Source organism: Saccostrea echinata, unplaced genomic scaffold (genome assembly GCF_033153115.1).
Source record: "Saccostrea echinata isolate AGI-Se365-2 ecotype Australia unplaced genomic scaffold, CSIRO_AGI_Sech_v1 ptg000005l, whole genome shotgun sequence".
Lineage (NCBI taxonomy): Eukaryota > Metazoa > Mollusca > Bivalvia > Ostreida > Ostreidae > Saccostrea > Saccostrea echinata.
Genome location: NW_026889754.1, coordinates 13,916,697 through 13,939,749, shown reverse-complemented (window position 1 = coordinate 13,939,749; position 23,053 = coordinate 13,916,697). Strand labels below are relative to the sequence as shown.

Sequence of the window (23,053 nt, the reverse complement as noted above, 5' to 3'; positions counted from 1 at the left end):
CGAAGGAACAGTTGCTTCCCATTTTTTATCGAGTTAGGTCAGTCACGGCCGAGATTCGAACTCGCGACCTCCCGATCACGGTCAGAAGTTTATCAAACACTAAATTTTACATCTTTGTAACAGAATTCAAAGTCCTGAAGAAATTAATGTTAAGCCTTTGGTATGGCAATGGCAGGACTAAGATTGCTCATCAAATCTATTAAAAGAAGAGGTGGAAATGATTAAATATTACGTTTATTAATATAATAGAAATGAACAGTAGATGTATTAATATTTTATTTAAAATAAACATTTCACTCTTACTGAGAATGGCTCCATAAATAGTCAAGTGGCCACTGGCGTCTTTCCAGGCTGCCTATTGCCTGGAAATTTTACCTGAATGAGGTCAAAACCGACCAGGCAGAGTACTGGGCAGCACATTACCCCAAAAACTAATGATATCGGTAAAATTTTGGATTTTTATGCCCCGAATCGAAAGATCCTGGGGGTATATTGTTTTTGTCCTGTCTTTCTGTTTGTCTGTCTGTCTGTTGTCAACTTTAACCTTGCCCAAAACTTTTGATTGGTTGGAGGTATGACTTTCATATTTCACATGTGTATTCCTTGTGACAAGACCTTTCTTTGGGTATCATCATATTTGACCTTGACCCACTTTTGCAAAATTTTATGAGACTTTAACCTTGGCCATAACTTCTGAACAGTTGGTGCTTGGGATTTCAAACTTCACATGTGTATTCTTTGTGACAAGATCTTCCTATGGATATCAACCCCCCTGACCTTGACCTAGGAGTTTGACCTGTCATGAACAGGTTGTCATGTATATGGTTGCTGTCTTGTAAGCAGACTCCCATCACAGATCAAGTACTTCAAGTTTGGTTCACAGAATCCCCGGTGGTGCAAAATATACGGTTTCTGTTTTGAAGAGTGATACTGGTCATGAAGCAGTTTATTGGTATCAATCACTTGGGTATTCTCCGAGGGGTGTTTACGTAGCAATTATCCAATTATTACGTTTGAGAAGTTATTAGTCAAAAGTAAAAACTGTGTCAGCCCCATGATTCGTCAAGATACATCGCATCGTGTTGCCTGTGAGTATAAAAAATCAAAACTGACCAATCTAAATAAAGCAGATGGCAGAAAGTCTAGTTATTCTCTGGAGTTAGCCATATACTATCGAAACGCGGGAAAATACCATTACCATTTACCCCTACTAAAAATAAGAGAATAACTTTTTCATTGCATTTGTATTTAGTTTATAAGAATTTTGAAAACAAAAATTTACAATCCCAAGAAACTCCGGGATTTTAGGATTTTAAACTAATGTTATCAGAAGATTATTCCCAACCAAACTCTCGGGTTTTCAATTTAATTTACTAAGAATATGAAAGATTATGAATCGTTGATTATAACATGAATTTCAAAATAAGTGTTGACTATTTCAAAACAGAACAGTAATGCATGCTAAGAGACAGACGGTACAAACTTTATACCCGAATCTTCGATTACGGGGGCATAATAACAGCATAAGAGTTCGAACGAGTGTCCAAAATATGCGTTCGCAATATCCAATAGGTCAAAGTTATAATTTTGTTTGATGGGGAGATACAATTTGTTGATGCATGTTGTTGCCGTTGGTAGTTCCCCGTCATATACAAATGTGAGAGAGGGGCGGGTGGAAAAGCCTAGGAGGGGTTTCTCTTCGTATCAAGTAATAAACGCCATAATAATGCTCTCCATTTTGATGTTCTCCCTTCTTCAAGCTGTAATAACAAAGTCAAAATAAGTAAAAAAAATAAATAAAAAAGGATCAAACAAAAAGGAGACTTGCAAAAGTCTCTCTGTTTTGGTGATCTCATTTTGATAAACAGAGATTTGACATAAATATGTTTGAAAACATTTAACGATGGTATAGAGCAGAGTTAACAATACAAAAATTAACAAAGAATTTGTCGCAGGGATTAACGATATTTTATTGCATTCTTTGAAAATTTACATCTTTTATGTTTACTTACTCAAGTGGTCACATGATTTATTGTATCAGTACCAGATCAAAGCAGAATTCCCCACGTGATCATAGTGATTTATAGCATCAGTCTCAGATCAAAGCAGAAGCCCCACGTGGTCACAGTGATTTATTGCATCAGTCCCATATCAAAGCAGAAGCCCCAAGTGGTCACAGTAATTTATTGCATCAGTCCCAGATCAAAGTAAAAGCCCCAAATCGTCACAGTGATTTATTGCATCAGTACCAGATCAAAGCAAAAGCCCCAAATCGTCACAGTGATTTATTGCATCAGTACCAGATCGATCAAAGCAGAAGTCCCACTACCGTTTAAATTGCTGGTGATTATTACCCTTAAATATTTACATTTCCTGTGTTTTTCTACTAAGCCAATAGTGTAATTGATTGAATGTCATTTCCGTGTAGACTCGCGCATAGATATATTCCCGGAGAAATTCGCGCTAAAGTGACCTCACAATAAGCTACAGAGACGGTGATAAACATAGGACAGAGAATAAACACTGAGTATATTTTTTGGTGCTTTTGAACATGTGAAATGTAAATACAAGGAATGCTTAAGTTTAGTCGTTCAAGAAATATGCCTCCGTGACAAGTCTTTGCGATTTACACACCAATATCTCACACAAAAAAATATTCCTTAAATAATTATTATAATAATTAATATAAATATTGTAAATTTACATAAATTATAAAGCAATGAATTTTATCCACTGTCTTTAACATCATTATGGATAAAGGATTAGAACCTATTTATTCAAAAAGGTGCAATTCTATGAAAACATAATAAACTTACTTGTTTAATTTTTAAAAGTGGAAATTCATTTCTCCAAATGTTTCGAAATGAAGAGAAAGAGATGGGTAGCTCATCCTTGTTAAAAATGTCCTCTACATAACTGTCATATACCATGGATTTCCTGTATTTATATTGAACGAGGCGAATTGGAGAGTCGGGCATTTGTTCGGTGTTAAAATATACTCTTCCAGCCATAAAATAGCAGTTTCTTTGCCTTTTGCACCCTTTTCTTCTTTCTGGATCCCATAGAAATTACAGCCATCCTGATATTTTCTTATATATTTGAAGAGGAAAATTCGGTTTATGTAATATACTTCGCGAAAACACGAGGCGCAAACAAGAAAGTATGGTATATGTCAAAATCGGCCTAATCTCAAAAATAATTGGCCTATATATATGTTTGTATATGTAAAATAATAAAATTTCATTTGCAGCTGCATTCTATAAGGCACCACAAGGCATCAAAAATGGGATCCTTTATTCACCATTTTTCACTTTTCTTCAAAATTTCAATTTTTTTTTCCATCTACTATGAACAGTGATACATACATTTATTGGAACTGTTTATGATACATGGCAAAATTTTATTCTAAATTATAAATACAGTGATACTACTACTTACAACAAACTCTTTAACATTTTTTTTTTCATAAATGACATGGTTGCCATGGTAACCAATTCACAAATTCACTAAAATACCAGAACATATTTCAGAACGAGTCAATTTTGTTTCCAAAAATTTTAAATATAGTGATACTACTTCTTTGGACACACTTTAAACATATTTTTCTTGACAAATGACATTGTTGCTATTCAAGTAAGTTCATTTCATAAAACTGTTATTTTTTAGATTAAGATAGAAATTAAAATTGTAAATAATATAACTGTGTAGGCCCCTTTAACAGTCTTTAAACAGTAAAATAACATGCAATGATTCAAACCAGTTATATACAGTCTACTCCTCCTGATTCTCCACTAGAACCTCATCTTCACTGTCAGAAAAGTCAACAGTTCTAGCTGCATCTTCTACCAATTCTGTCCAGTCTCGAACTCCAAATTCACGGACTTCTTCATTTTGATGCCTGGCATACGATAAAAACCAAATAACACACGCAATATGCCCACACATGCCTACTACACGGGCTCCATTTTTACAAGTACAATACCATGAGAGGATTGAAGTGTCATATTTTACCCAAAGACTGTACTTTTTAGAACTAACATGGCGGCTTTGGATTCTAGCACTAATGATGTTAGGAATCTCATTGCTGACAAGAACTTCAAATGATCCATCGTCTGTAAAATGCTCCGATGAGTAAGATTTTGCTGTTTTTAGCTGATACACGCCAATCGTTAGCTCTCTGATTTCGTCTTCCTTGAGTTTAGGAAATGTAATGCATGTACTAGTTTCTTCTGCATCTAACTTCTGCCACTTCATAGACCGTTTATCCAGACCTGGAATACATGTAGCTTATTAGATTTTAATGGAGCAAGAAAAAAAATGACCCTAAACATTATCTAATCATTATATCTGATCATTAAATAAAATTTAATTCAAAGAGCAATGTACAAGGATGCACAATTTTATATTTATTATATATTTTATAGCGTGGTACATACTTTAATATTTTATATATATATATATATATATATATATATATATATATATATATATATATATATATATATATAATATTATATTACTAGTATTCAAGAATTAAACTATATTGCTACATTGTAATGATGATTGGTTTCTGAAATCACAAACCATTCAAGAATTAAACTATATTGCTACATTGTAATGATGATTGGTTTCTGAAATCACAAACCATTTTCCCGCACAAACGACTGAAGTTCATTTGATTGCTTTGCCAACATAGTCATCTTAGTAGCTATAGCAAGATCGTCTTCAAAAGTGCCTGTATTAATAGGAGGTCGGTATTTGTTATAAATACTGCAAACAATTCGTAGGTAGTCCCCGATATATGGGATCTGAGTGTTTGGTAAAGTCTTCCCGAGATATTTCCATGTCTCAATCCTCCCATTAACTGACTCCACCACCCACCTAACCTGAAATATAATAAATAGCAAAATCCTAATCAAATAACTGTAGAAAAAGCTTATTTTTATTTATTATCATTATTTTCTTAATACTTTCCTAAAATATAATCTTTAAGTGAAAAATAAACTCAAAATTATAAATATATATACTACAGGTATATATTTAATTTTGTGTAGGTATATGCTTTTTCGATTGTTTAGAAGCATTACCTTCGTCACAAGTCGAGAACAGTTTGCCTCCTTTGTTGTCTCTTTCCTTTTTGAAGAAAAGCAGGCATTTCGACCTTTATTCCCAAATCTGTTAGCATGTCCTCAGTCTCTAAAACCCCTGTCGACAACAAAAACATCATCTTCCCTTATCCAAGATTTCATTTCTTCTGTATTTGATTTAACAGAGTGATTTAGAATTAAGGCATCATTATTTCTGGGATCTGCAAGATAGGGTCCAAAGACTGAAACGATGTACCCTGTTGTCGAAACAATCATCATGGGTTTCAAGAGCGGGCGATGCTTGTGCACACTGTATGATCTGCTAAATGTATAATTCCCACTCTTCTGTATATAAATATACGTGCCATCTAGGACTAATATGGCAGGTGTCGATCCTACAGTAGAGAACATCTGTTGGGCAAGTGGTCTTGTGTGACTGTCAGTGATATCATTTCTTGTGATGTGTGCAAATCCCAGATTTCGGGGAACGAAGTCCTTCATCAATGCTCGTCTAGCGGAATGCACGGCTCTTCGTATCTGTATATTAAATAAAGAGCATTTAAATGAACATGTTTTGGCAGTCTGATAATCAAAGCAAAAATGCCATTGATTTTTTCATATTTCTGAAGAGAAGAGTGGTTAGTTGCATTTTAAATATACTGAATGTCAAATACATACATAAGCTATACAGAACTATACATAAAATAATACTGTTTATACCTGGAATTTAGTCATATTAAACAGCGTAGCTAGCATCTGATTGTCCAAGCCCGATTTCAGCTTCATCAGGAGAATTGCAATGCATGTGCGGATGGACCTAGTTTGTGTTGCCCGTATGTTATGCACCCCGCACATCAAGTCGTCAAATTGTACCCTGCTAAGTCCGGTCAGATTGTAATAATCAGTGTCAGTCATGAACCCTCTTTCCTCAAAACCTCTTCCCTCGCCTGTTGTAACAGCTCCAGAACTGAAGACCTATTTAAGTAACTTGAATTTTTTGATGTTCTGATTTTCTCAATCGTTTCAGCTGAGAGTTGGTCTTTTTCAAGGTGGACAGGGCAACACCGAGACCCGGGGGGAATAAATATCTCTCCTTGAACGTATGCTCTAAATCGTGTATATGTAGAGGCCACCTGCAATTTTGGTCGAGGTCTTTTGCAAACGAAACAATACGAGTGGCCTGTGCTTGTGCTTGGAATAGCTAACCTGACTGACGGAGGACTTCTATCTGGTAGAGATCTTGTAACTTTAGGAGGGGGTTGGTACTCGTCTTCATCACACTGTTTATCAGTCTTAGTGGTCTCATTTCGTTTTTTGTAACAGATGTGTGAGCACTTGTTGCATATAACTGAGGATTCAGATATATCATAAACACAGAAATATTTCTGTAAAGTCTTTTTCGTTATTTCGTTCACCTTTCTCCTGTCTTGGGCTTTGTGACGATGGTGACAAAGGATGCAATAAATATTTCGATCCATGATTTGTACTGAAATAAATATAAAATATAATTATAAAACATAAACTGCATTCATGTAAATTAATCTTCATATAAAAAAATAAATAAAATGCACGAAATTCATAATGCATAATGTATTTTTAAAGTGTTTTTTCGAGAGATATTGTAAAATTAGTATTTCATAAAACTCCAACATTTTAAGAAATTCACCCTTTACTAAATCTTTTAATGTAGCTTCGAGTTTTTGATTGACTGACATTGACGGAATTTTGTAATACGTTGTAATATTTTCTCAGTCCTGATCAAATTGACTATCTAACCAGAGATTGATCTACAGGTATTTCAATAACTCTGCACATTTGCAGCATGGACCCCACTTTTTTTTATTTTTAAAATCATTTTTATATTAGGATCGCGGATCAATGATATACATTTTTCCTATTGCTTTCTAGAGTAGATGGATATATTTATATATTAGTGTTAATGTAACCCTCTCTTTTCAATGTGTAATCAGTTAAATTTGATAACATTAAACTTATAATGCAGAAAACATGAATACGGAAACCTGTGTTGTTGATCCAATATAAAAAAATATATTTAAAAAAGGGGGGTGTTTCATCCCTTTGTGCCTGTGTTGACATTCCATGTGTAATATATTTAGGTATTTAGTACTTTTAGTTTAAAATTCTCTAAGTCTAAATATGTTTCTAAATTGCAAAAAAAAAAAAAGAAAAAAAAAATCAAGCTACACGGCAAGGGTTTGAACCCTTTCCTCATCACGCTTAGTGTTAAGGTATGGACGCTCTAACCACTACGCTATCGCCGACACACACAATTTAGATTGTTTTAAAGATGTATTTGTTATTACGAAAGGAAAATATTGTATATCTAATTTGTTTACAAATAGTGTAATAATGGTCTTTGTCTCTAACCAAAGTATAGTCTTACAAGTACAAAATTATACTTAACGTAGATTCAAACTACATATATGTATAAAAATACTAAATGATATTATTTTATACGACAAAAGGGCGATGCATGCTAGATCGCTTTCAATGCAGACGACAGTGTAGAGTAACAGTTTTTATTTATTCACTTTACAATCCAAATTTTAGGGTCATTATGTTAAAAAACATTAATATTTTGAGTTATTCTCGCAAATATGTAAGCGAGCATTGGTACGTTTCTATGCCTAACTTGTGAGGGTATCAGTCCATTCTTTTTATCGTTAACTTCGTCGTTCAGGCTAATTAAATCTTTTATTAATTTTCAAAAAGTTGCAAAAATATATGTTACCTTATGTTCGATGCTTCTGTGTTGTATCCATCATGAAAACAGTCGCCAGTGTACATAAGTCTTAAGCTACAAACACCTACGTGCCCTGGTATATTCCTGAATCCGCCACCGGAAATCGTCGAAAATATCAAAATAAAGGGTCTGAACATGCCTCGAGCAACTCAAAAAGCAAGTAAAATTTTGTTTAGTTTAAGAAGAAATTAGAAAATCGACATTTAATTTTGCTCGAGGACTGTTCACTATCTTAATTTTAAGATTTCATGATGAAATTTGTGTTGCAAATTGGTATTTCCGGAAAAAACGGAATATTCAGCCTGCTCTGCACTTTGCTGTGGCGAGTTTCAAAAATTTTATTATGTAAATATGGTATCTATAAGTAGTTAATTTTCTTTGTATGAGAATATTTTTTGGGATTGATGCATTATTATAATTGGGAAATCCTTGGGCCTTCGTAATATGACTACCGTACCTACCTCTTTCCTCTCCATTTCTAGACTGAAAAAAAAAAATTGCTTTGTTTTTTCTTTGCCTCGGTCAACTTGTCGTAAAACCACTCGATTCTGTTCTCAAAAGTCTTTGTCTAATATCCTTCTTTCTGTTTTGCAATATCTTTTTGTTAAAGTTTAATAAACATTGGAATTTGCAGTTTTCTCTTGTATCGAAGCGAGCGTGCACAGAATTCAATGCTTTCTTTAACAACTTTGAAACATTTGTTCGTTTTCTCGGAGACGCTCTCTTCATGGACTCTTAGAAACTTGAGTTTGAAATGCTTATTACTTGCATAATGTAAATTCTAAATACGAAAAAAAAGTATTAATGTTATTATTGCTAACATTTGATATTTATGAAGTACTTTGGCAATGAAAATTCTGATGATAAGGCCAAATAAAAAATATGTATGGTTCCGGTTACCCGACCTTCCCTATTTTATACCCCCGACCCTAAACTTTTTCATATTTTTTCCAGAATTTCCCCCAATTTCCGTCAATGGCTCCAGTTTAAGTTTTAGTTTCAGCAATGACGGCCTCCTTGCAAAACATAGTGCAAGTGTTTAATAGTGTTAAATCCAACGCAAGCTAGCATGTAGGTGTCCCCTACCAATATTGACTAGTATATTATCACACCACATCTAAATGCCATTTGAAAAGCAGTGATAGGTATTATTTAGAAAAAATTAAGAAAATCATTTTGTAAAAAAAATAATAAAAAAAAAAAAATCCCTACCTACCTACCCTAATTTTTTTTGGAAGTGTAACCGGAACCACACATATTTTTTTGTTTGGCCTAAGTTGTGTTAAATTAATCATTACAGCATATTAAAGTACTGTGAGCACTGAGCTCACTAAATGAACCCCCCCCCCCCCCGCTTCCCATATGATTATAATGGAAAAGTCCATGTTTTGCGATGGGAGAATCGAAATAAGTGTCAGATCAAAAAGTAAAATTAGGAGGTGCACAAGGGCATTAAATTTTATCTAGTGGTATAGGAGTAGTTGAGGATAAGAGATGGGTACCCTTCAATATTATAGAAAGAATGACAGTGTCCAGGTTTTGCTATGGGAAATCCAAATTATGTGTCGGATCAAAAAGTAAATTTAGAGGTTCACGATGGCACTATGTAACAAAGATTCTGTGAGTCTCATTAAATTTCATTCATTGGTATAAGAGGAGTTGTGGATAAAAATGGGTACCCCAAAGCGTAAAAGACGGACGTACGGCTAGATGGAAGGACGCACAGAGGTATTCACCTTTCCTCTCACCACCTCTTCATGTGTCAAGTTTGAAGTCTTCATGTCAAAGCGTTCTGAAGTAATTGTCTAGTCGTTTTTTCTCGATTAGACCTTGATGAGGAAAGGGGTCAAGGTCAAAACTTTGGTGCAGTATGATCTTGTATCATTGTCTTCTTACTATGTTCGAAATCCTAATATCAAAGGGTCATCAGGTTATGGCTTGGACTCTATTTTAAAGTAAAAGATTAACCATGACCTTATAAATAAGATCAAAGCCAAAAATTTTGGTGGTCGGCATCCTTTCTTCATACTACCTCTGCATGTTCCAAGTTTTAAGTCTTTATATCAAAAGCTTCTCGGGATATGATCAAATCGTGTTTTTTAGTATTTAACCTTAAAGGAAGAAAGGGGTCAAGGTCATAATTCTGATGCAATGAATTTTGTATCAATGTTTTCTTTGTATATTACAAGTTTGAAGTTCTAATATGAAAGGGATCTCAAGTTAAAGCCTGGACTCTCTTTTGATGTAAAAGATTGACCTTGACTTTATAAATAAATCAAGGTAACAAGTTTATGATGGCGTGCACTACTTCTCAACGTCATCTATGTTCCAAGTTTGATTGATTGATTGATTGTATGTTGTTTAACGTCCCTCTCGAGAATTTTTCACTCATATGGAGACGCCACCACTTGCCGGTGGAGAGCTGCAAATTTTGTCCTATACTCGGCACTTACGGCCATTGAGCAGTGAGGGATCTTTTTCGTGCAAGCACCTACTCCGACACGGGACCTCGGTTTATACGGTCTCATCCGAAGGACCGGTCTCCACGTCCCACAGTGGGATTCGAACCCACGACGTAAGGATCAACTCCTTACTTCGCGACTCTAGAGCAGATGCTCTAACCACTGCGCCACGCGTGTGACGTTCCAAGTTGGAAGTCTTAATGTCAAAGAGTATTTAAATTACAACGCGGAAAAAAATTAGATGAAGAAGAATAAGAAAATCGACATTAATAATATGTCTCCCCTTGGAAGGGGAGGCATAATTACTGTTTGTGAGCCACCCAATAACTTAGTTTCTCTTCTATTCACACTATACAATTATTCTTTCAAGCGAAGATCGCCAAAGACACCACCAGTTTATTATGGACATTGACATGTTTCTGCAGATGTAGAGCGGAAATTATGGATTTGGAAATCAACCAGTTCGTAAAAACGTCTTGAAACTGCACGATCAGGAAGGTAACTAATTGAAAACTATATACGTGTTATTTAAAGACGTTATCGGGATCTCGATCCCAGTCGTTTTTACATAATACATCACTACACTTTCATAGCAACTCTTTTTCTATTGAAAAATAACTCGTCCTGAAATAAGTGTATGCTTATTGGCCACTCGCCTTGTCGTGAGAAGGTATGATCAAGTGACATAGGGGGTTAAGGTTTTAATGATCAAAATTTTCGGAACAGAGTACCAAGATATAAATCGAGCAAGTTGCAGCACTGTCTTGTCGTTATATAGACTTAATCAGTTTCTGCTGGGTAATTACCAGATACATGTATTGTCTCCTCTACTCTCCACTGAAAAAAGGAGAAATAACGGGTGATACACTTAGATTTTGGCAGTACACTATATATCTTCATTTCCATCAGGCATATATTCCACTCTAAACCTTTGCCTTTTTGATTAATTGGCATTCCAATAAGAGGCTCTTGGGCCTTTATGGTCACCTGAGTATAATCCAAGTATAAAACATAGTAAACTGCATCGTCGCAAACCACAGCCAAAATGTACAATCCTCTCCCATTCTGGCCATGCCTGAATGAGAAGAGAATATTTTGCAGCTCATTAAAATATTGACCAGTGCGAGTGAAGCATAGTCGGATAATGAACTTTGACGCGACCTTTTTTGTGGTCAAGCAGCCACGGGTAGGAGAGAGCTATGTGCGCACTCTGGACCGTGGCTTGAGACGAAGAATAAACTGAAAGATGAATTTATGTTGTCCAAAGGCAATAGAAATTTAATGATTTGGGATCAACAAAATAATTAGTTTCGCGAATAGTGAGCTTTGGGAGTCTAGACAAGGAAAGTCGTCCTGGAGGTGAGTGGCTACGATTTTATACTCGCCCCCCGGAGCAAGTGTTCATGAAAATTGTATCACCCTGTAATTTAATTGATAAATTTTTGTCTTGAGCTTAAAACAAACATGATAATAGGGCCAAGGGTTCCCGAAAATAGTATTTGTTATAGACAATCAGTTTGCTCTGCTCCCCATTTGTAGTGTATCGATATTCAAGAATGTATGGTATCGAAGAATTAACATCCAATACGTATCGGGCAGTCAGTATTTCTTAAAATTTTGTGAAAAAGTTAGGAATTTCAATCACCAAAGATTATATTTGACTGTTTTGAATCAAAGTAGATCAATAATGATATAAACGTTAAGGAGATAGGACATCTTAAATAGTTATTATATAGACCTGGGGTAATGGTAATGTGTAATGGCAATGCATTTTTTGAAAGTAATGGGGTGTAATGCACCCATTTTTCAATTACAGGTAATTGTAATGTAATGCATTGCTTCCATAAAATGCCAGTAATGACCATTACTTTTCAATTACATTTGAATTACATTTAGCCTATTTTTCTTATTTTATGAAATAATCTGATACATTTTTCAATGAATTTAATTAAGAATTTTCAAAAATTAAAAATACATTCTTGAAATTTATTAAAGACATATTTCTTTTTTTAAAGTGTTTATATACTTGTTATCTATAAACTTTTAAACAGTTTTTATGCGCCCGGATCGATAGATCGGGGGCGCATATTGTTTTTGTCCTGTCTGTCTGTCTGTTGTCAACTTTAACCTTCGCCATAACTTTTGAACCATGAGAGATAGAGACTTCATATTTGGTATGCATACTCCACTAATTAAGCTCTTTCAAATGACACTAAGGTCAATGACCTTGTGACCTTGACTGTGACCTTTATCCTTAAAATAGCTTTTTCGAACTACGTTGCTGCCGGGTGCATAGTGTTTCACAAACACATCTTGTTTAATGGTAAATTCTTTGAATGAAATATATGGAGATAACGAACAGTAATCGAGCTCAAAAGTCCATTAAACAATACAAAATAGGAGCAGAGCAAACCAGGACCTCCAAACATCAGAGGTGGGATCAGGTGCCATGGAGGAGTGAGCATCCCCTGCCGACCGGTCACACCCGCCGTGTCCTCCTTGTCATGATCGGGAAATAACGGAAAAATCCGTCGACAATTCAGTGTGTAAATAATGGCCTAACAGTCAGTATGAAAAACGTCAGTTAGCATTTGACTCAATGATAAATTGTATTTGCTGACAAGGTCATTGTATCGATCATAGAACTTACGAAATGATGACTTTAAACGAAACAGCTGATATTCTTGTTTCATAAACTTGTTTGTCAATAATTTACCTCGTTTTAGAAATTGTACATACGTAGAGGATGCTCTTGCGTATCGCATCAACTGAGAGATATATACCCCGTATGCAGGTGATGAAGGTATATTGCTGCATAAGTAAGGGAAGTTGTCGATTGAAAAGTTAAAGTCATCACGTTTATCATAAAGCTTGGTTGTTAGAAATTCTGAAATCAATTAAAGAAACCTATATATGTTAAGATTAAAATAAATTAAATTGAAGAAATATCAGATCAGAGACATTTACTCAATACATGTAGTTCAATTCAAAAGATAGCCCCAAGCAAATACTACCTGTTCACCTAAAATTATGAAATTGTGAAATTCTTTCCTGGCTAGAACTCATTATCTTTGAAAATTTCCTTACTGCTAGCCCCAAGCAAATGTTCCCTGTTCATTTTACTCAGTTCTGACCACTTTTCAGCGTAAAGCTATAAGTATTGATTTTCACTTTGCAAACTTCACTTTGCTGAAATGGACTCAAAGTAAGGTCCTGGATCAGTATGATCTTCCAGAGGACAAAAATGGAAGCTTTAGGCCAAAATGTAAAAATTGCCCAGCATTTATTTCTGGATCATAAAGAATCACTTTAAACTTCAAAACCCTTTTCAGGGTAATTACAGAAACGCATGTCCTTTATTTAGCTTCATTGACTATGTTGACTAATTGCAAGTACTAATTTATTTGTTAATAAATACATACTTCGATTTATATTGACAATTTTATCATTTTTATACGCCCGTCTTTAGACGGGACGTATAATGTTATGGCGTTCATGTCCGTCCGTCCGTTAGCCTTTTCGTGTCAGGCTCATAACTTTAATACTATTAGAATTAGAACTAGTTATAATTGTAACGGGGACCGTTACAGATGTTCCCCAAACGCTCCCCAACTCCCTTTTGGTGTCTTATTCCCTGTAAGCTTCATTGAATAAGGCAATCAAGTATATTGGTTTTTTTACGCATTACGCGAGCGCGCACCTGCATGCATGTGCAGGATGGTCATGTCATGTCGTCTATACTATAAATGCAGCTTAATTCTGAGTATCGAAACATTTCATCAAAAAATATAAAAGTTACGGCTATATCAAGTATATTGTTCATTTAAGCATTGCACGCGCGCGCACGTGCATGCATGTGCATGTTGACCAAACTATCTTGTCTACACCATTAATATCTCTCCATATTATAAATAGTGAAGCATTTCGTCAAAAAGTATAAAAGTTACAGCTATATCAATTTTATAGGTCATTTTAGCATTGCACGAGCGCGCACGTGAATGCATGTGCATGTTGACCATATCATCTTTTCTACACTCTTAGTATCTCTCTATATTATAAGAATCAAAGCATTTCATCAAACAGTATAGAAGTAATGGCTATATCAAGTATATTGGTCAATTTTCGCATTGCACGTTCGCGCACGCGCATGCATGGTCTTGCATTTAATTTTAATAGTAACATAATGTTGGAATCCATTATACCTATTTATATTCTAAATTTCATCCTGTTTTGTTGAAAACCAAGAAAGTTATAGCCATTTAAAATTTAAGCCAATCAGATTGCAGTGCACGTGCATGCGCGTGTTTTCATGATAATTCTTATATATTATATTGTACAACCTCCTAATGTATGACTATGTTCTAAATTTCAAAGTATTTTATCAAAAAACAAAAAAGATACTGAAACTTTTGCTTCAGCCAATCAGAGCGAAGCGCACGTGCATGCGCGTGAGTTCATGCTGATTTGACCAAGTCGTCTTGTCTACTCTACTAATATATCCCTAAGTTTTAAGTTTCAAAGCATTTCATCAAAAAATGTAAAAGTTACGGCTATATGAAGTATGTCAGTCATTTCACTCATTGCACGCGCCCGCACGTGCATGCATGTGCGCGCAAAATGACCTTCGACGAGCACATCTACACAACATGCCTATTAACCCTAAAAAGGTTTTAACTCAATTGGATGAGCAGTTTCCGAGAACACTCGCGGAACAAAAAGTACCGGAGAAGAAATAAGAATAAAAAAGAATAATAATAATAACTAGAAACTCATTACTAGTAATGAGAAGGTCTTCCGTTATACTACTTCCTGTTTGCATAAACATGTCTTTTCCAACGTCGGTATAAGCCTAAAAATGATGTAGAAACAAAATAACTTTAAAAAATTACTTTTTTCTTCATTTCCTGTCACGACCGGAAGTAATTACGACAGACGATTTTTACACGATGCAAATGAACTGATGACTGACTATAAGTCCTGAAAGTTTTAGACTTCAGTCTTTAACTCTTACCGAGCAATTGTGAGAACACATTCTAATTTGGGGGACAGGAAAACACACGACCGGAAGTGAATTGAATAAAAATCTCTGAATTTTCTCATGACATTTGTAGTATCTACAGCATATGTATAAAAAAAAATTTCAAATACTTATCTTTAAGTGATATTTATGAGAAAGCTAAACATCGAAATAACGTAGTTTATCTCTTTAAACCGGAAGTTTACAGTTTTTGTTTCCGGTGGAATCTAACATATTTCAAAACACTAAAGGGATGCAACAAAGTGATGCAAGTTTAAATTTTATAAAGAAAAGTTGAAATTTTCGATTTTTTGATCACTTCCTGTGAGGACCGGAAGTGACGGCTGACGCGTCTAACCCTATGTGTTTTGCCTACTCCTCAAGGTCTATTACTCATTTAAGTTTGGTGTCTTAATCTCATGCCGTTTCCGAGATCTCGCTGAGATAACTTTTCATTTTGAGGACAGGAAAAACACGCGACAGGAAGTGAATTTTACTAAGATTTTTGGCGTTACTCTAGACATTTGCAGTCTGAATAACATATCTAAAAATCTTTTCAAATACTTTATCTACAAAAGATATTTAAGGGAAAGTAAATTACTCAAATTATGTAGTTTTCCTCTTCTAACCGGAAGTTGTCGTTTTTGTTTCCGGTGGGACTGACATATTTCGAAACTACACATGAGATGCAATAATGTGATGCAAAAAAAAATTCAAAAAAGAAAAGTTGAAATTTTCGATTTCTTTGATCACTTCCTGTGACGACCGGAAGTGACGGCTGATACGCTTAACCCAAATGGGCTCGCCTACTCCTCATGATCTATTACTCGTATAAGTTTGGTGTCTTAATCTCTTACCGTTTCTGAGATCTCACTCGGAAAAAATATTTTTGAAAAAAACGGAAATCGGAAATATCTGACGACCGGAAGTGAATTTTGAGAAAATGAAAAAAACGCCTCGGGGTATTTCCATTCTCTATCAACCCTGAAAATTTCAGAAAAATCCATCCAGTCATCTCTGAGAAATCCTGCCGACAAAAAAAGGGGAAAAAAATAATAATAATAACTAGAAACTCATTACTAGTAATGAGAAGGTCTTCCGTTATACTACTTCCTGTTTGCATGAACATGTCTTTTCCAACGTCGGTATAAGCCTCAAACTGATGTAGAAACAAAATAATTTTAAAAAAATACTTTTTTTGCTTCATTTCCTGTCACAACCGGAAGTAATGACGACAGACGATTTTTACACGATGCAAATGAACTGATGACTGACTATAAGTCCTGAAAGTTTTAGACTTCAGTCCTTTACTCTTACCAAGCAATTCTGAGAACACATTCTAATTTTTGGGACAGGAAAACACACGACCGGAAGTAAATTGAATAAAAATCTCTTAATTTTTCTCATGACATTTGTAGTATCTACAGGATATGTAAAAATAAAAAAAACATTTCAAATCTGTAAGTGATATTTATGAGAAAGCTTAACATCGAAATAACGTAGTTTATCTCTTTAAACCGGAAGTTTACAGTTTTTGTTTCCGGTGGAATCTAACATATTTCAAAACACGATAGAGATGCAACAAAGTGATGCAAGTTTTAATTTTATAACGAAAAGTTGAAATTTTCGATTTTTTGATCACTTCCTGTGACGACCGGAAGTGACGGCTGACGCGTCTAACCCTATGTGTTTTGCCAACTCCTCGAGGTCTATTACTCCTATAAGTTTGGTGTCTTAATCTCATGCCGTTTCCGAGATCTCGATGGGATTACTTTTCATTTTGAGGACAGGAAAAACACGCGACAGGAAGTGAATTTTACTAAGATTTTTGACGTTACTCTAGACATTTGCAGTCTGAATAACATATCTAAAAATCTTTTTAAATACTTTATCTATAAAAGATATTTAAGGGAAAGTAAAATACTCAAATTATGTAGTTTTCCTCTTCTAACCGGAAGTTGTCGTTTTTGTTTCCGGTGGGACTGATATATTTCGAAACTACACATGAGATGCAATAATGTGATGCAAAAAAAAATTCAAAAAAGAAAAGTTGAAATTTTCGATTTCTTTGATCACTTCCTGTGACGACCGGAAGACCGGCTGACACGCTTAACCCAAATGGGCTCGCCTACTCCTCATGATCTATTACTCGTATAAGTTTGGTGTCTTAATCTCTTACCGTTTCTGAGATCTCACTCGGAAAAAATATTTTTGAAAAAAACGGAAATCGGACATATCTGACGACCGGAAGTGAATTTTGAAAAAATGAAAAAAACGCCTCGGGGTATTTTCATTCTCTATCAACCCTGAAAATTTCAGGAAAATCCATCCAGTCATCTCTGAGAAATCCTGCCGACAAAAAAAGGGGAAAAAAATAATAATAATAATAATAATAATAATAAACAGTACAATCACTATAAGGTCTTCCGTCTGGAACGGAAGACCTTAATAAACAGTACAATCACTATAAGGTCTTCCGTCTGGAACGGAAGACCTTAACTAGATACTTATTGCCTAGGCAATAACATGTCTTCCGTTTTCTTGACTCTTTTGTCAACTGGTTTGAAAAAAAAGCTGAAAATGAAAAAAAAAATGTCCTTCCATCAGGGATCGAACTCAAAACCTTTGGTTTGTAAGGCAGGCGCGCTAACCACTAGACCACGTATTCTGATGAAGATGGAGGTAGTAAATTAATTGTTTAAGAATAAATAGGAATAAAAGCACGTGTTCTCTTGTTTGTTATGGAATGTAGTGATCAGTATTGAATAGATTGAGAAACACGATTGGTATCATTTGAGATGGTCTATATTTGGAATGCATTGAGTTAATCATTCAGAGCCTATGATGCATTAGAACTGCAGTGTCGAGACTTTGTTTACAAATATAGGAAAATTTCGGATCGGGTTCGGATGTGACTGAATATCCTAAAATAATAGGTAAGATTAAAATAAGCATCTCTGTGTGGATTGAATTAAATGTAAGTAGCATAAATTAAAATTTCAGATAGGGATTTTAGAAAGAAAAATGTGTCAATGAGAGCGTGAAAATTTATTTGCTAGGAAAAAATCGCTGTTTTCGACATTCATTCGATTAATATTAATTCTAAATAAAATTGAAATAAATTCCACATACTAGAGAAAGCAAGAATGCTTGGTGTTAAAATGTCATATCATATCAAGAGAATCGACTGCTATTCATAACAACTGAAGAAATAACCGAGAAAAGCTTTAATTAATTTTTATGTTCATCGGCATCTAAATTTCAGATACGAAAAAAGATATAGTGTTTGCCGTAAACATTCATAATTTCTATACACTTCAGAGATTCACCGTCAAATTTTCAGGAAACTTTCTTTCAGATATCTTCTGCAATACCTCGAAGTGTTATGTCGATCCGAGGTGTTGTATGAGTTCTAGAAAAATATTCTAGGCTGATATTAATCTGATTTTTTTGTTGTTGATTTTTTTGTTGTTGATTTTTTGGGAAGGGGAGGGGGGAAAGAGGAGTAAATTAATTATTGATTCTGACCTTTTGGTCAAAGGTCAAGGTCATCAAAGGTCAAGATCAAAGGTCAAGGTCATTGAGAAAATCCCGGAAAAAAATTTACTTTCTACGTTTTTTTTTTACTTCATCAAGACTGAAATTACTCAAAACAAATAAAATGTTCATTCTACACCTAAATTATTCACAACTGATCATCCCTAAAAGTTTTCATGAAAAATTACTCATGTTCCGATTTTTCGGCCGGCACTTCCAGTGAAAATAATTTGCATGGTTTTAGTCTATCTAACATCTGCATTAGCCAAACATTTCTGTAAAAAGAAAAAAAAACTTGGAAAATTCACCTTGTTTGCATCGCTTCCGGTCACGCCGGAAACTGACGGCAATGTACGATTTTCACATGATGTAGAAAAACTGGTGACTGACTATCAGTCCTGAAAGTTTTGGATTTCAGTCGTTTACTGGTGCTGAGCAATTAGGTGAATAAAATCTCAATTTGAGGGCAGGAAAATACGCAACCGGAAGTGAATTTTACTAAGATGTTTGACGTCAATCTAGACATCTGCAGTCTCAATAACATACATAAAAATCATTTAAAGAACTCTCTCTATAAGCGATATGTTGGGGGAAAATTCTAAACCCCTACTATGTTGTTTTTCTCTTATAACCGGAAGTTGTCGTTTTTGTTTCCGGTGGGACTAACACATATCGTAACTGTGAAAAAGATACAATTATATGATGCAAGTCCTATTCAAAAAGAAAAAAGTTTAAATTTTTGATTTCTTTGATCACTTCCTGTGACGACCGGAAGTGACGACTGATGCTCTTAACCCAAATGGTTTTGTCTACTCCTCAAGGTCTAATACTCCTATAAGTGTGATGTCTAAATCTCTTACCGTTTCTGAGATATCACTCGGACAAGTTCTCATTTTGCGGACATTCAAACGCGCGACCGGAAGTGAATTTTACAAAGATATTTGACGTTACTCTAGACATTTGCAGTCTTGATAACATATTCAAAAATCAATTCAAATACTTTATCTATAAAAAATATTTATGGGAAAGTAAAATACTCAAATTATGCAGTTTTTCGCTTATAGCCGGAAGTTGACGTTTTTGTTTCCGGTGAGACCAACATATTTCGAAACTACAAATGAAATGCAATAATGTGATGCAGAAAAAGTTTCAAAAAAGAAAAGTTGAAATTTTCGATTTCTATTATCACTTCCTTTGACGACCGGAAGTGACGGCTGACGCTCTTAACCCAAATGGATTTGCCTACTCCTCAAGATCTATTAACCATACAAGTTTGGTGTCTCAATCTCTTACCGTTTCTGAGATATGACTGGGACAAAATATTTTTGAAAAAAACGGAAATCGGACATATCTGACGACAGGAAGTGAATTTTGAAAAAATGAAAAAAACGCCTGGGGGTATTTTCATTCTCTATCATCCCTGAAAATTTCAAGAAAATCCGTCCAGCCATCTCTGAGAAATTGCCCGGAAAAGAAAAGGGGAAAAAAAAAAAAAATAATAAAAAGAAGAAACAGTAGAATCACTATAAGGTCTTCCGTCTGAAACGAAAGACCTTAAAAAGAAGAAACAGTAGAATCACTATAAGGTCTTCCGTCTGAAACGGAAGACCTTAATAACAGAATGCCGTGTAAGGTTCACGTCAAAACATGGCTGACGCAAAACAATTCCTGAATTTCCCCCTTCAATTCGAGCATTTCTGCATTGGACAGGGCTGATGGTTGTTTATGAGATGATAAACTATGTGTAAACTTTCTTAGTTTAGCGGAATCATGAACATTTTCGGCGTGATGAATAATTTGTTTTCAGTAGTGATGAGGCTTTCGCGCACCTGCAGGAGCGGATCCAAGGATATATAAATTAATAAAATTTAATAGAAATGAAGTTTTAATACTTTTAAATAGTATTTAATGAAATTATTAATATGCAAGTGATAGATATACAAGAAAACGTGAAATGCTAATGAATGCAGCTGACAATCACTACTTTGTAAAGATAAATTAATTCTAATTAAAATAATTATAAATTCTATAGACAAAACAGAAGAAGAATGAATGGTAGCAAAATATCAAATCACATCAGAGGAACTGAATTTTATTAATGAAACTCTTAAGAAGTTCCGTATAAGTTGTGAATTTTATATCTGTGTATTCTACCTGGTTGCTTCGAGGAAGGGGGGGGGGCGGTCTTGAACATAAACATGTAAATTACCATTATTTTATAGAAAGAATTAAGGCTTATAGTTTTGAAAACGTCAAGAGGAGTTGCTTGTGATATGAAGTTCAAGGTCATTTTATAAATAATCCAAAACATAAAAGCGAAAAAGAGAAAAGGGGGGGGGTTAAATATGACAATGTCTTCTACAGTTGACAAAAAAAGAGAGGCGAATAAAATGCACACACATATCATATACCACCGTTTTTATTTAACATAAACTCGTTTCCATGGCAACAGGAAGGTTTTTCTGGCCTATCCCAACCACCAGGTAGGTGTTACCTCTACACCGCGTCCTACGTGAATGAGCGCTGAGCAGTCCCCGCAAACTATATATACGGGGAAAAAATCAATATTTTGTAGTGTTTTGAGATACGTTGGTCCTACGTTTTCAGAAATTCTAAGATATTTAAAGATATTTAATTCCTTCTTAATCCTATCAAGAAACTGGTAATACGTAAAATCTTCAAAGAGGGGCCTTTACGTACCCTATGAATATTACAGAAAAAAGAAGTTAGAAAGACGAAGAAATTGAAAAAATCGACATTATAATCCAATTTCTGTGACGACCGGAAGTATTGACGACGAAAAGAATATTCATGGTGACATCCACAAGTCATTATCTATGAAATCTGACAGATTTAACTTTCATATCTTAAGCTGTTCTGGAGAAATGGAGCGGACAAAGTCCTTTACAAAATTTCGTCTATACAATAATATTAAGAATACTAGAAACTCATTACTAGTAATGAGAAGGTCTTCCGTTATACGACTTCCTGTTTGCATGAACATGTCTTTTCCAACGTCGGTATTAGCCTAAAACTTATGTAGAAACCAAATAACTTAAAATATACTTTTTTGCTTCGTTTCCTCTCACGACCGGAAGTAATGACGACACACGATTTTTACACCAAGCAAATGAACTGATGACTGACTATAAGTCCTGAAAGTTTTAGAGTTCAGTCTTTTACTGTTGCCGAACAATTGTGAGAACAAATTCTAATTTTGAGGACAAGAAAACACACGACCGGAAGTGAACTGAATAAAAATCTCTGAATTTTCTCTTGACTTTTGCAGTATCTACAGCATATGTAAAAAAAAAAAAAAAAAAAAAAAAAAAAAAAAACATTTCAATTACTTATCTATAAGTGATATTTATGAGAAAGCTAAACCACGAAATAACGTAGTTTATCTTTTAAAACCGGAAGTTTAAAGTTTTTTTCCGGTGGAATTTAACATATTTTAAAACAGCGAAAGGGAAGCAATAAAGTGATGAAAATTTTAATTTTAAAAAGAAAAGTTGAAATTTTCGATTTCTTCGATCACTTCCTGTGATGACCGGAAATGACGGCTGACGCTTTTAACCCTATGTGTTTTGCCTTCTCACCAAGTTTTATTACTCCTACAAGTTTGGTGTTTTACTTTCATGCCGTTTCCGAGATCTCGCTGAAATAACTTTTCATTTTGTGGACAAGAAAACACGCGACCGGAAGTGAATTTTATTAAGATATTTCATGTCAATCTAGACAACTGCAGTCTCAATAACATATATAAAAATCATTTAAAGAACTCTATCTATAAGCGATATGTTGGGGGAAATTCAAAACCCCTATTATGTAGTTTTTCTCTTAAAACCGAAAGTTGTCGTTTTTTGTTTCCGGTGGAACCAAGACATCTCGTAACTGTGAAAAAGATACAATTATATGATGCAAGTCTTATTTCAAAAGAGAAAATTTGAAATTTTCGATTTCTTTGATCACTTCCTGTGACGACCGGAAGTGACGACTGACGCTCTTAAGCCAAATTGTTTTGTCTACTTCTCAAGGTTTAATACTCTTATCAGTTTGGTGTCTAAATCTCTTACCGTTTCTGAGATCTCACTCGGACAAGTTCTCATTTTGCGGACATTTAAACGCGCGACCGGAAGTGAATTTTACAAAGATATTTGACGTTACTCTAGACATTTGCAGTCTT

General features: G+C 34.7%; 1 protein-coding gene across 1 annotated transcript; it reads right to left on the bottom strand.

Annotated features, from left to right (window-relative positions):
• Positions 1-3,771: 3,771 nt before the first annotated feature.
• On the bottom strand, positions 3,772-4,700 carry LOC133179897 (uncharacterized). Its single transcript, XM_061314576.1, has 2 exons — positions 4,646-4,700; positions 3,772-4,271 (listed from the first exon to the last, which is right to left on the bottom strand). The coding sequence occupies exons 1-2, from the start codon at positions 4,698-4,700 to the stop codon at positions 3,772-3,774; spliced, it is 555 nt and encodes a 184-aa protein (XP_061170560.1).
• Positions 4,701-23,053: the final 18,353 nt, after the last annotated feature.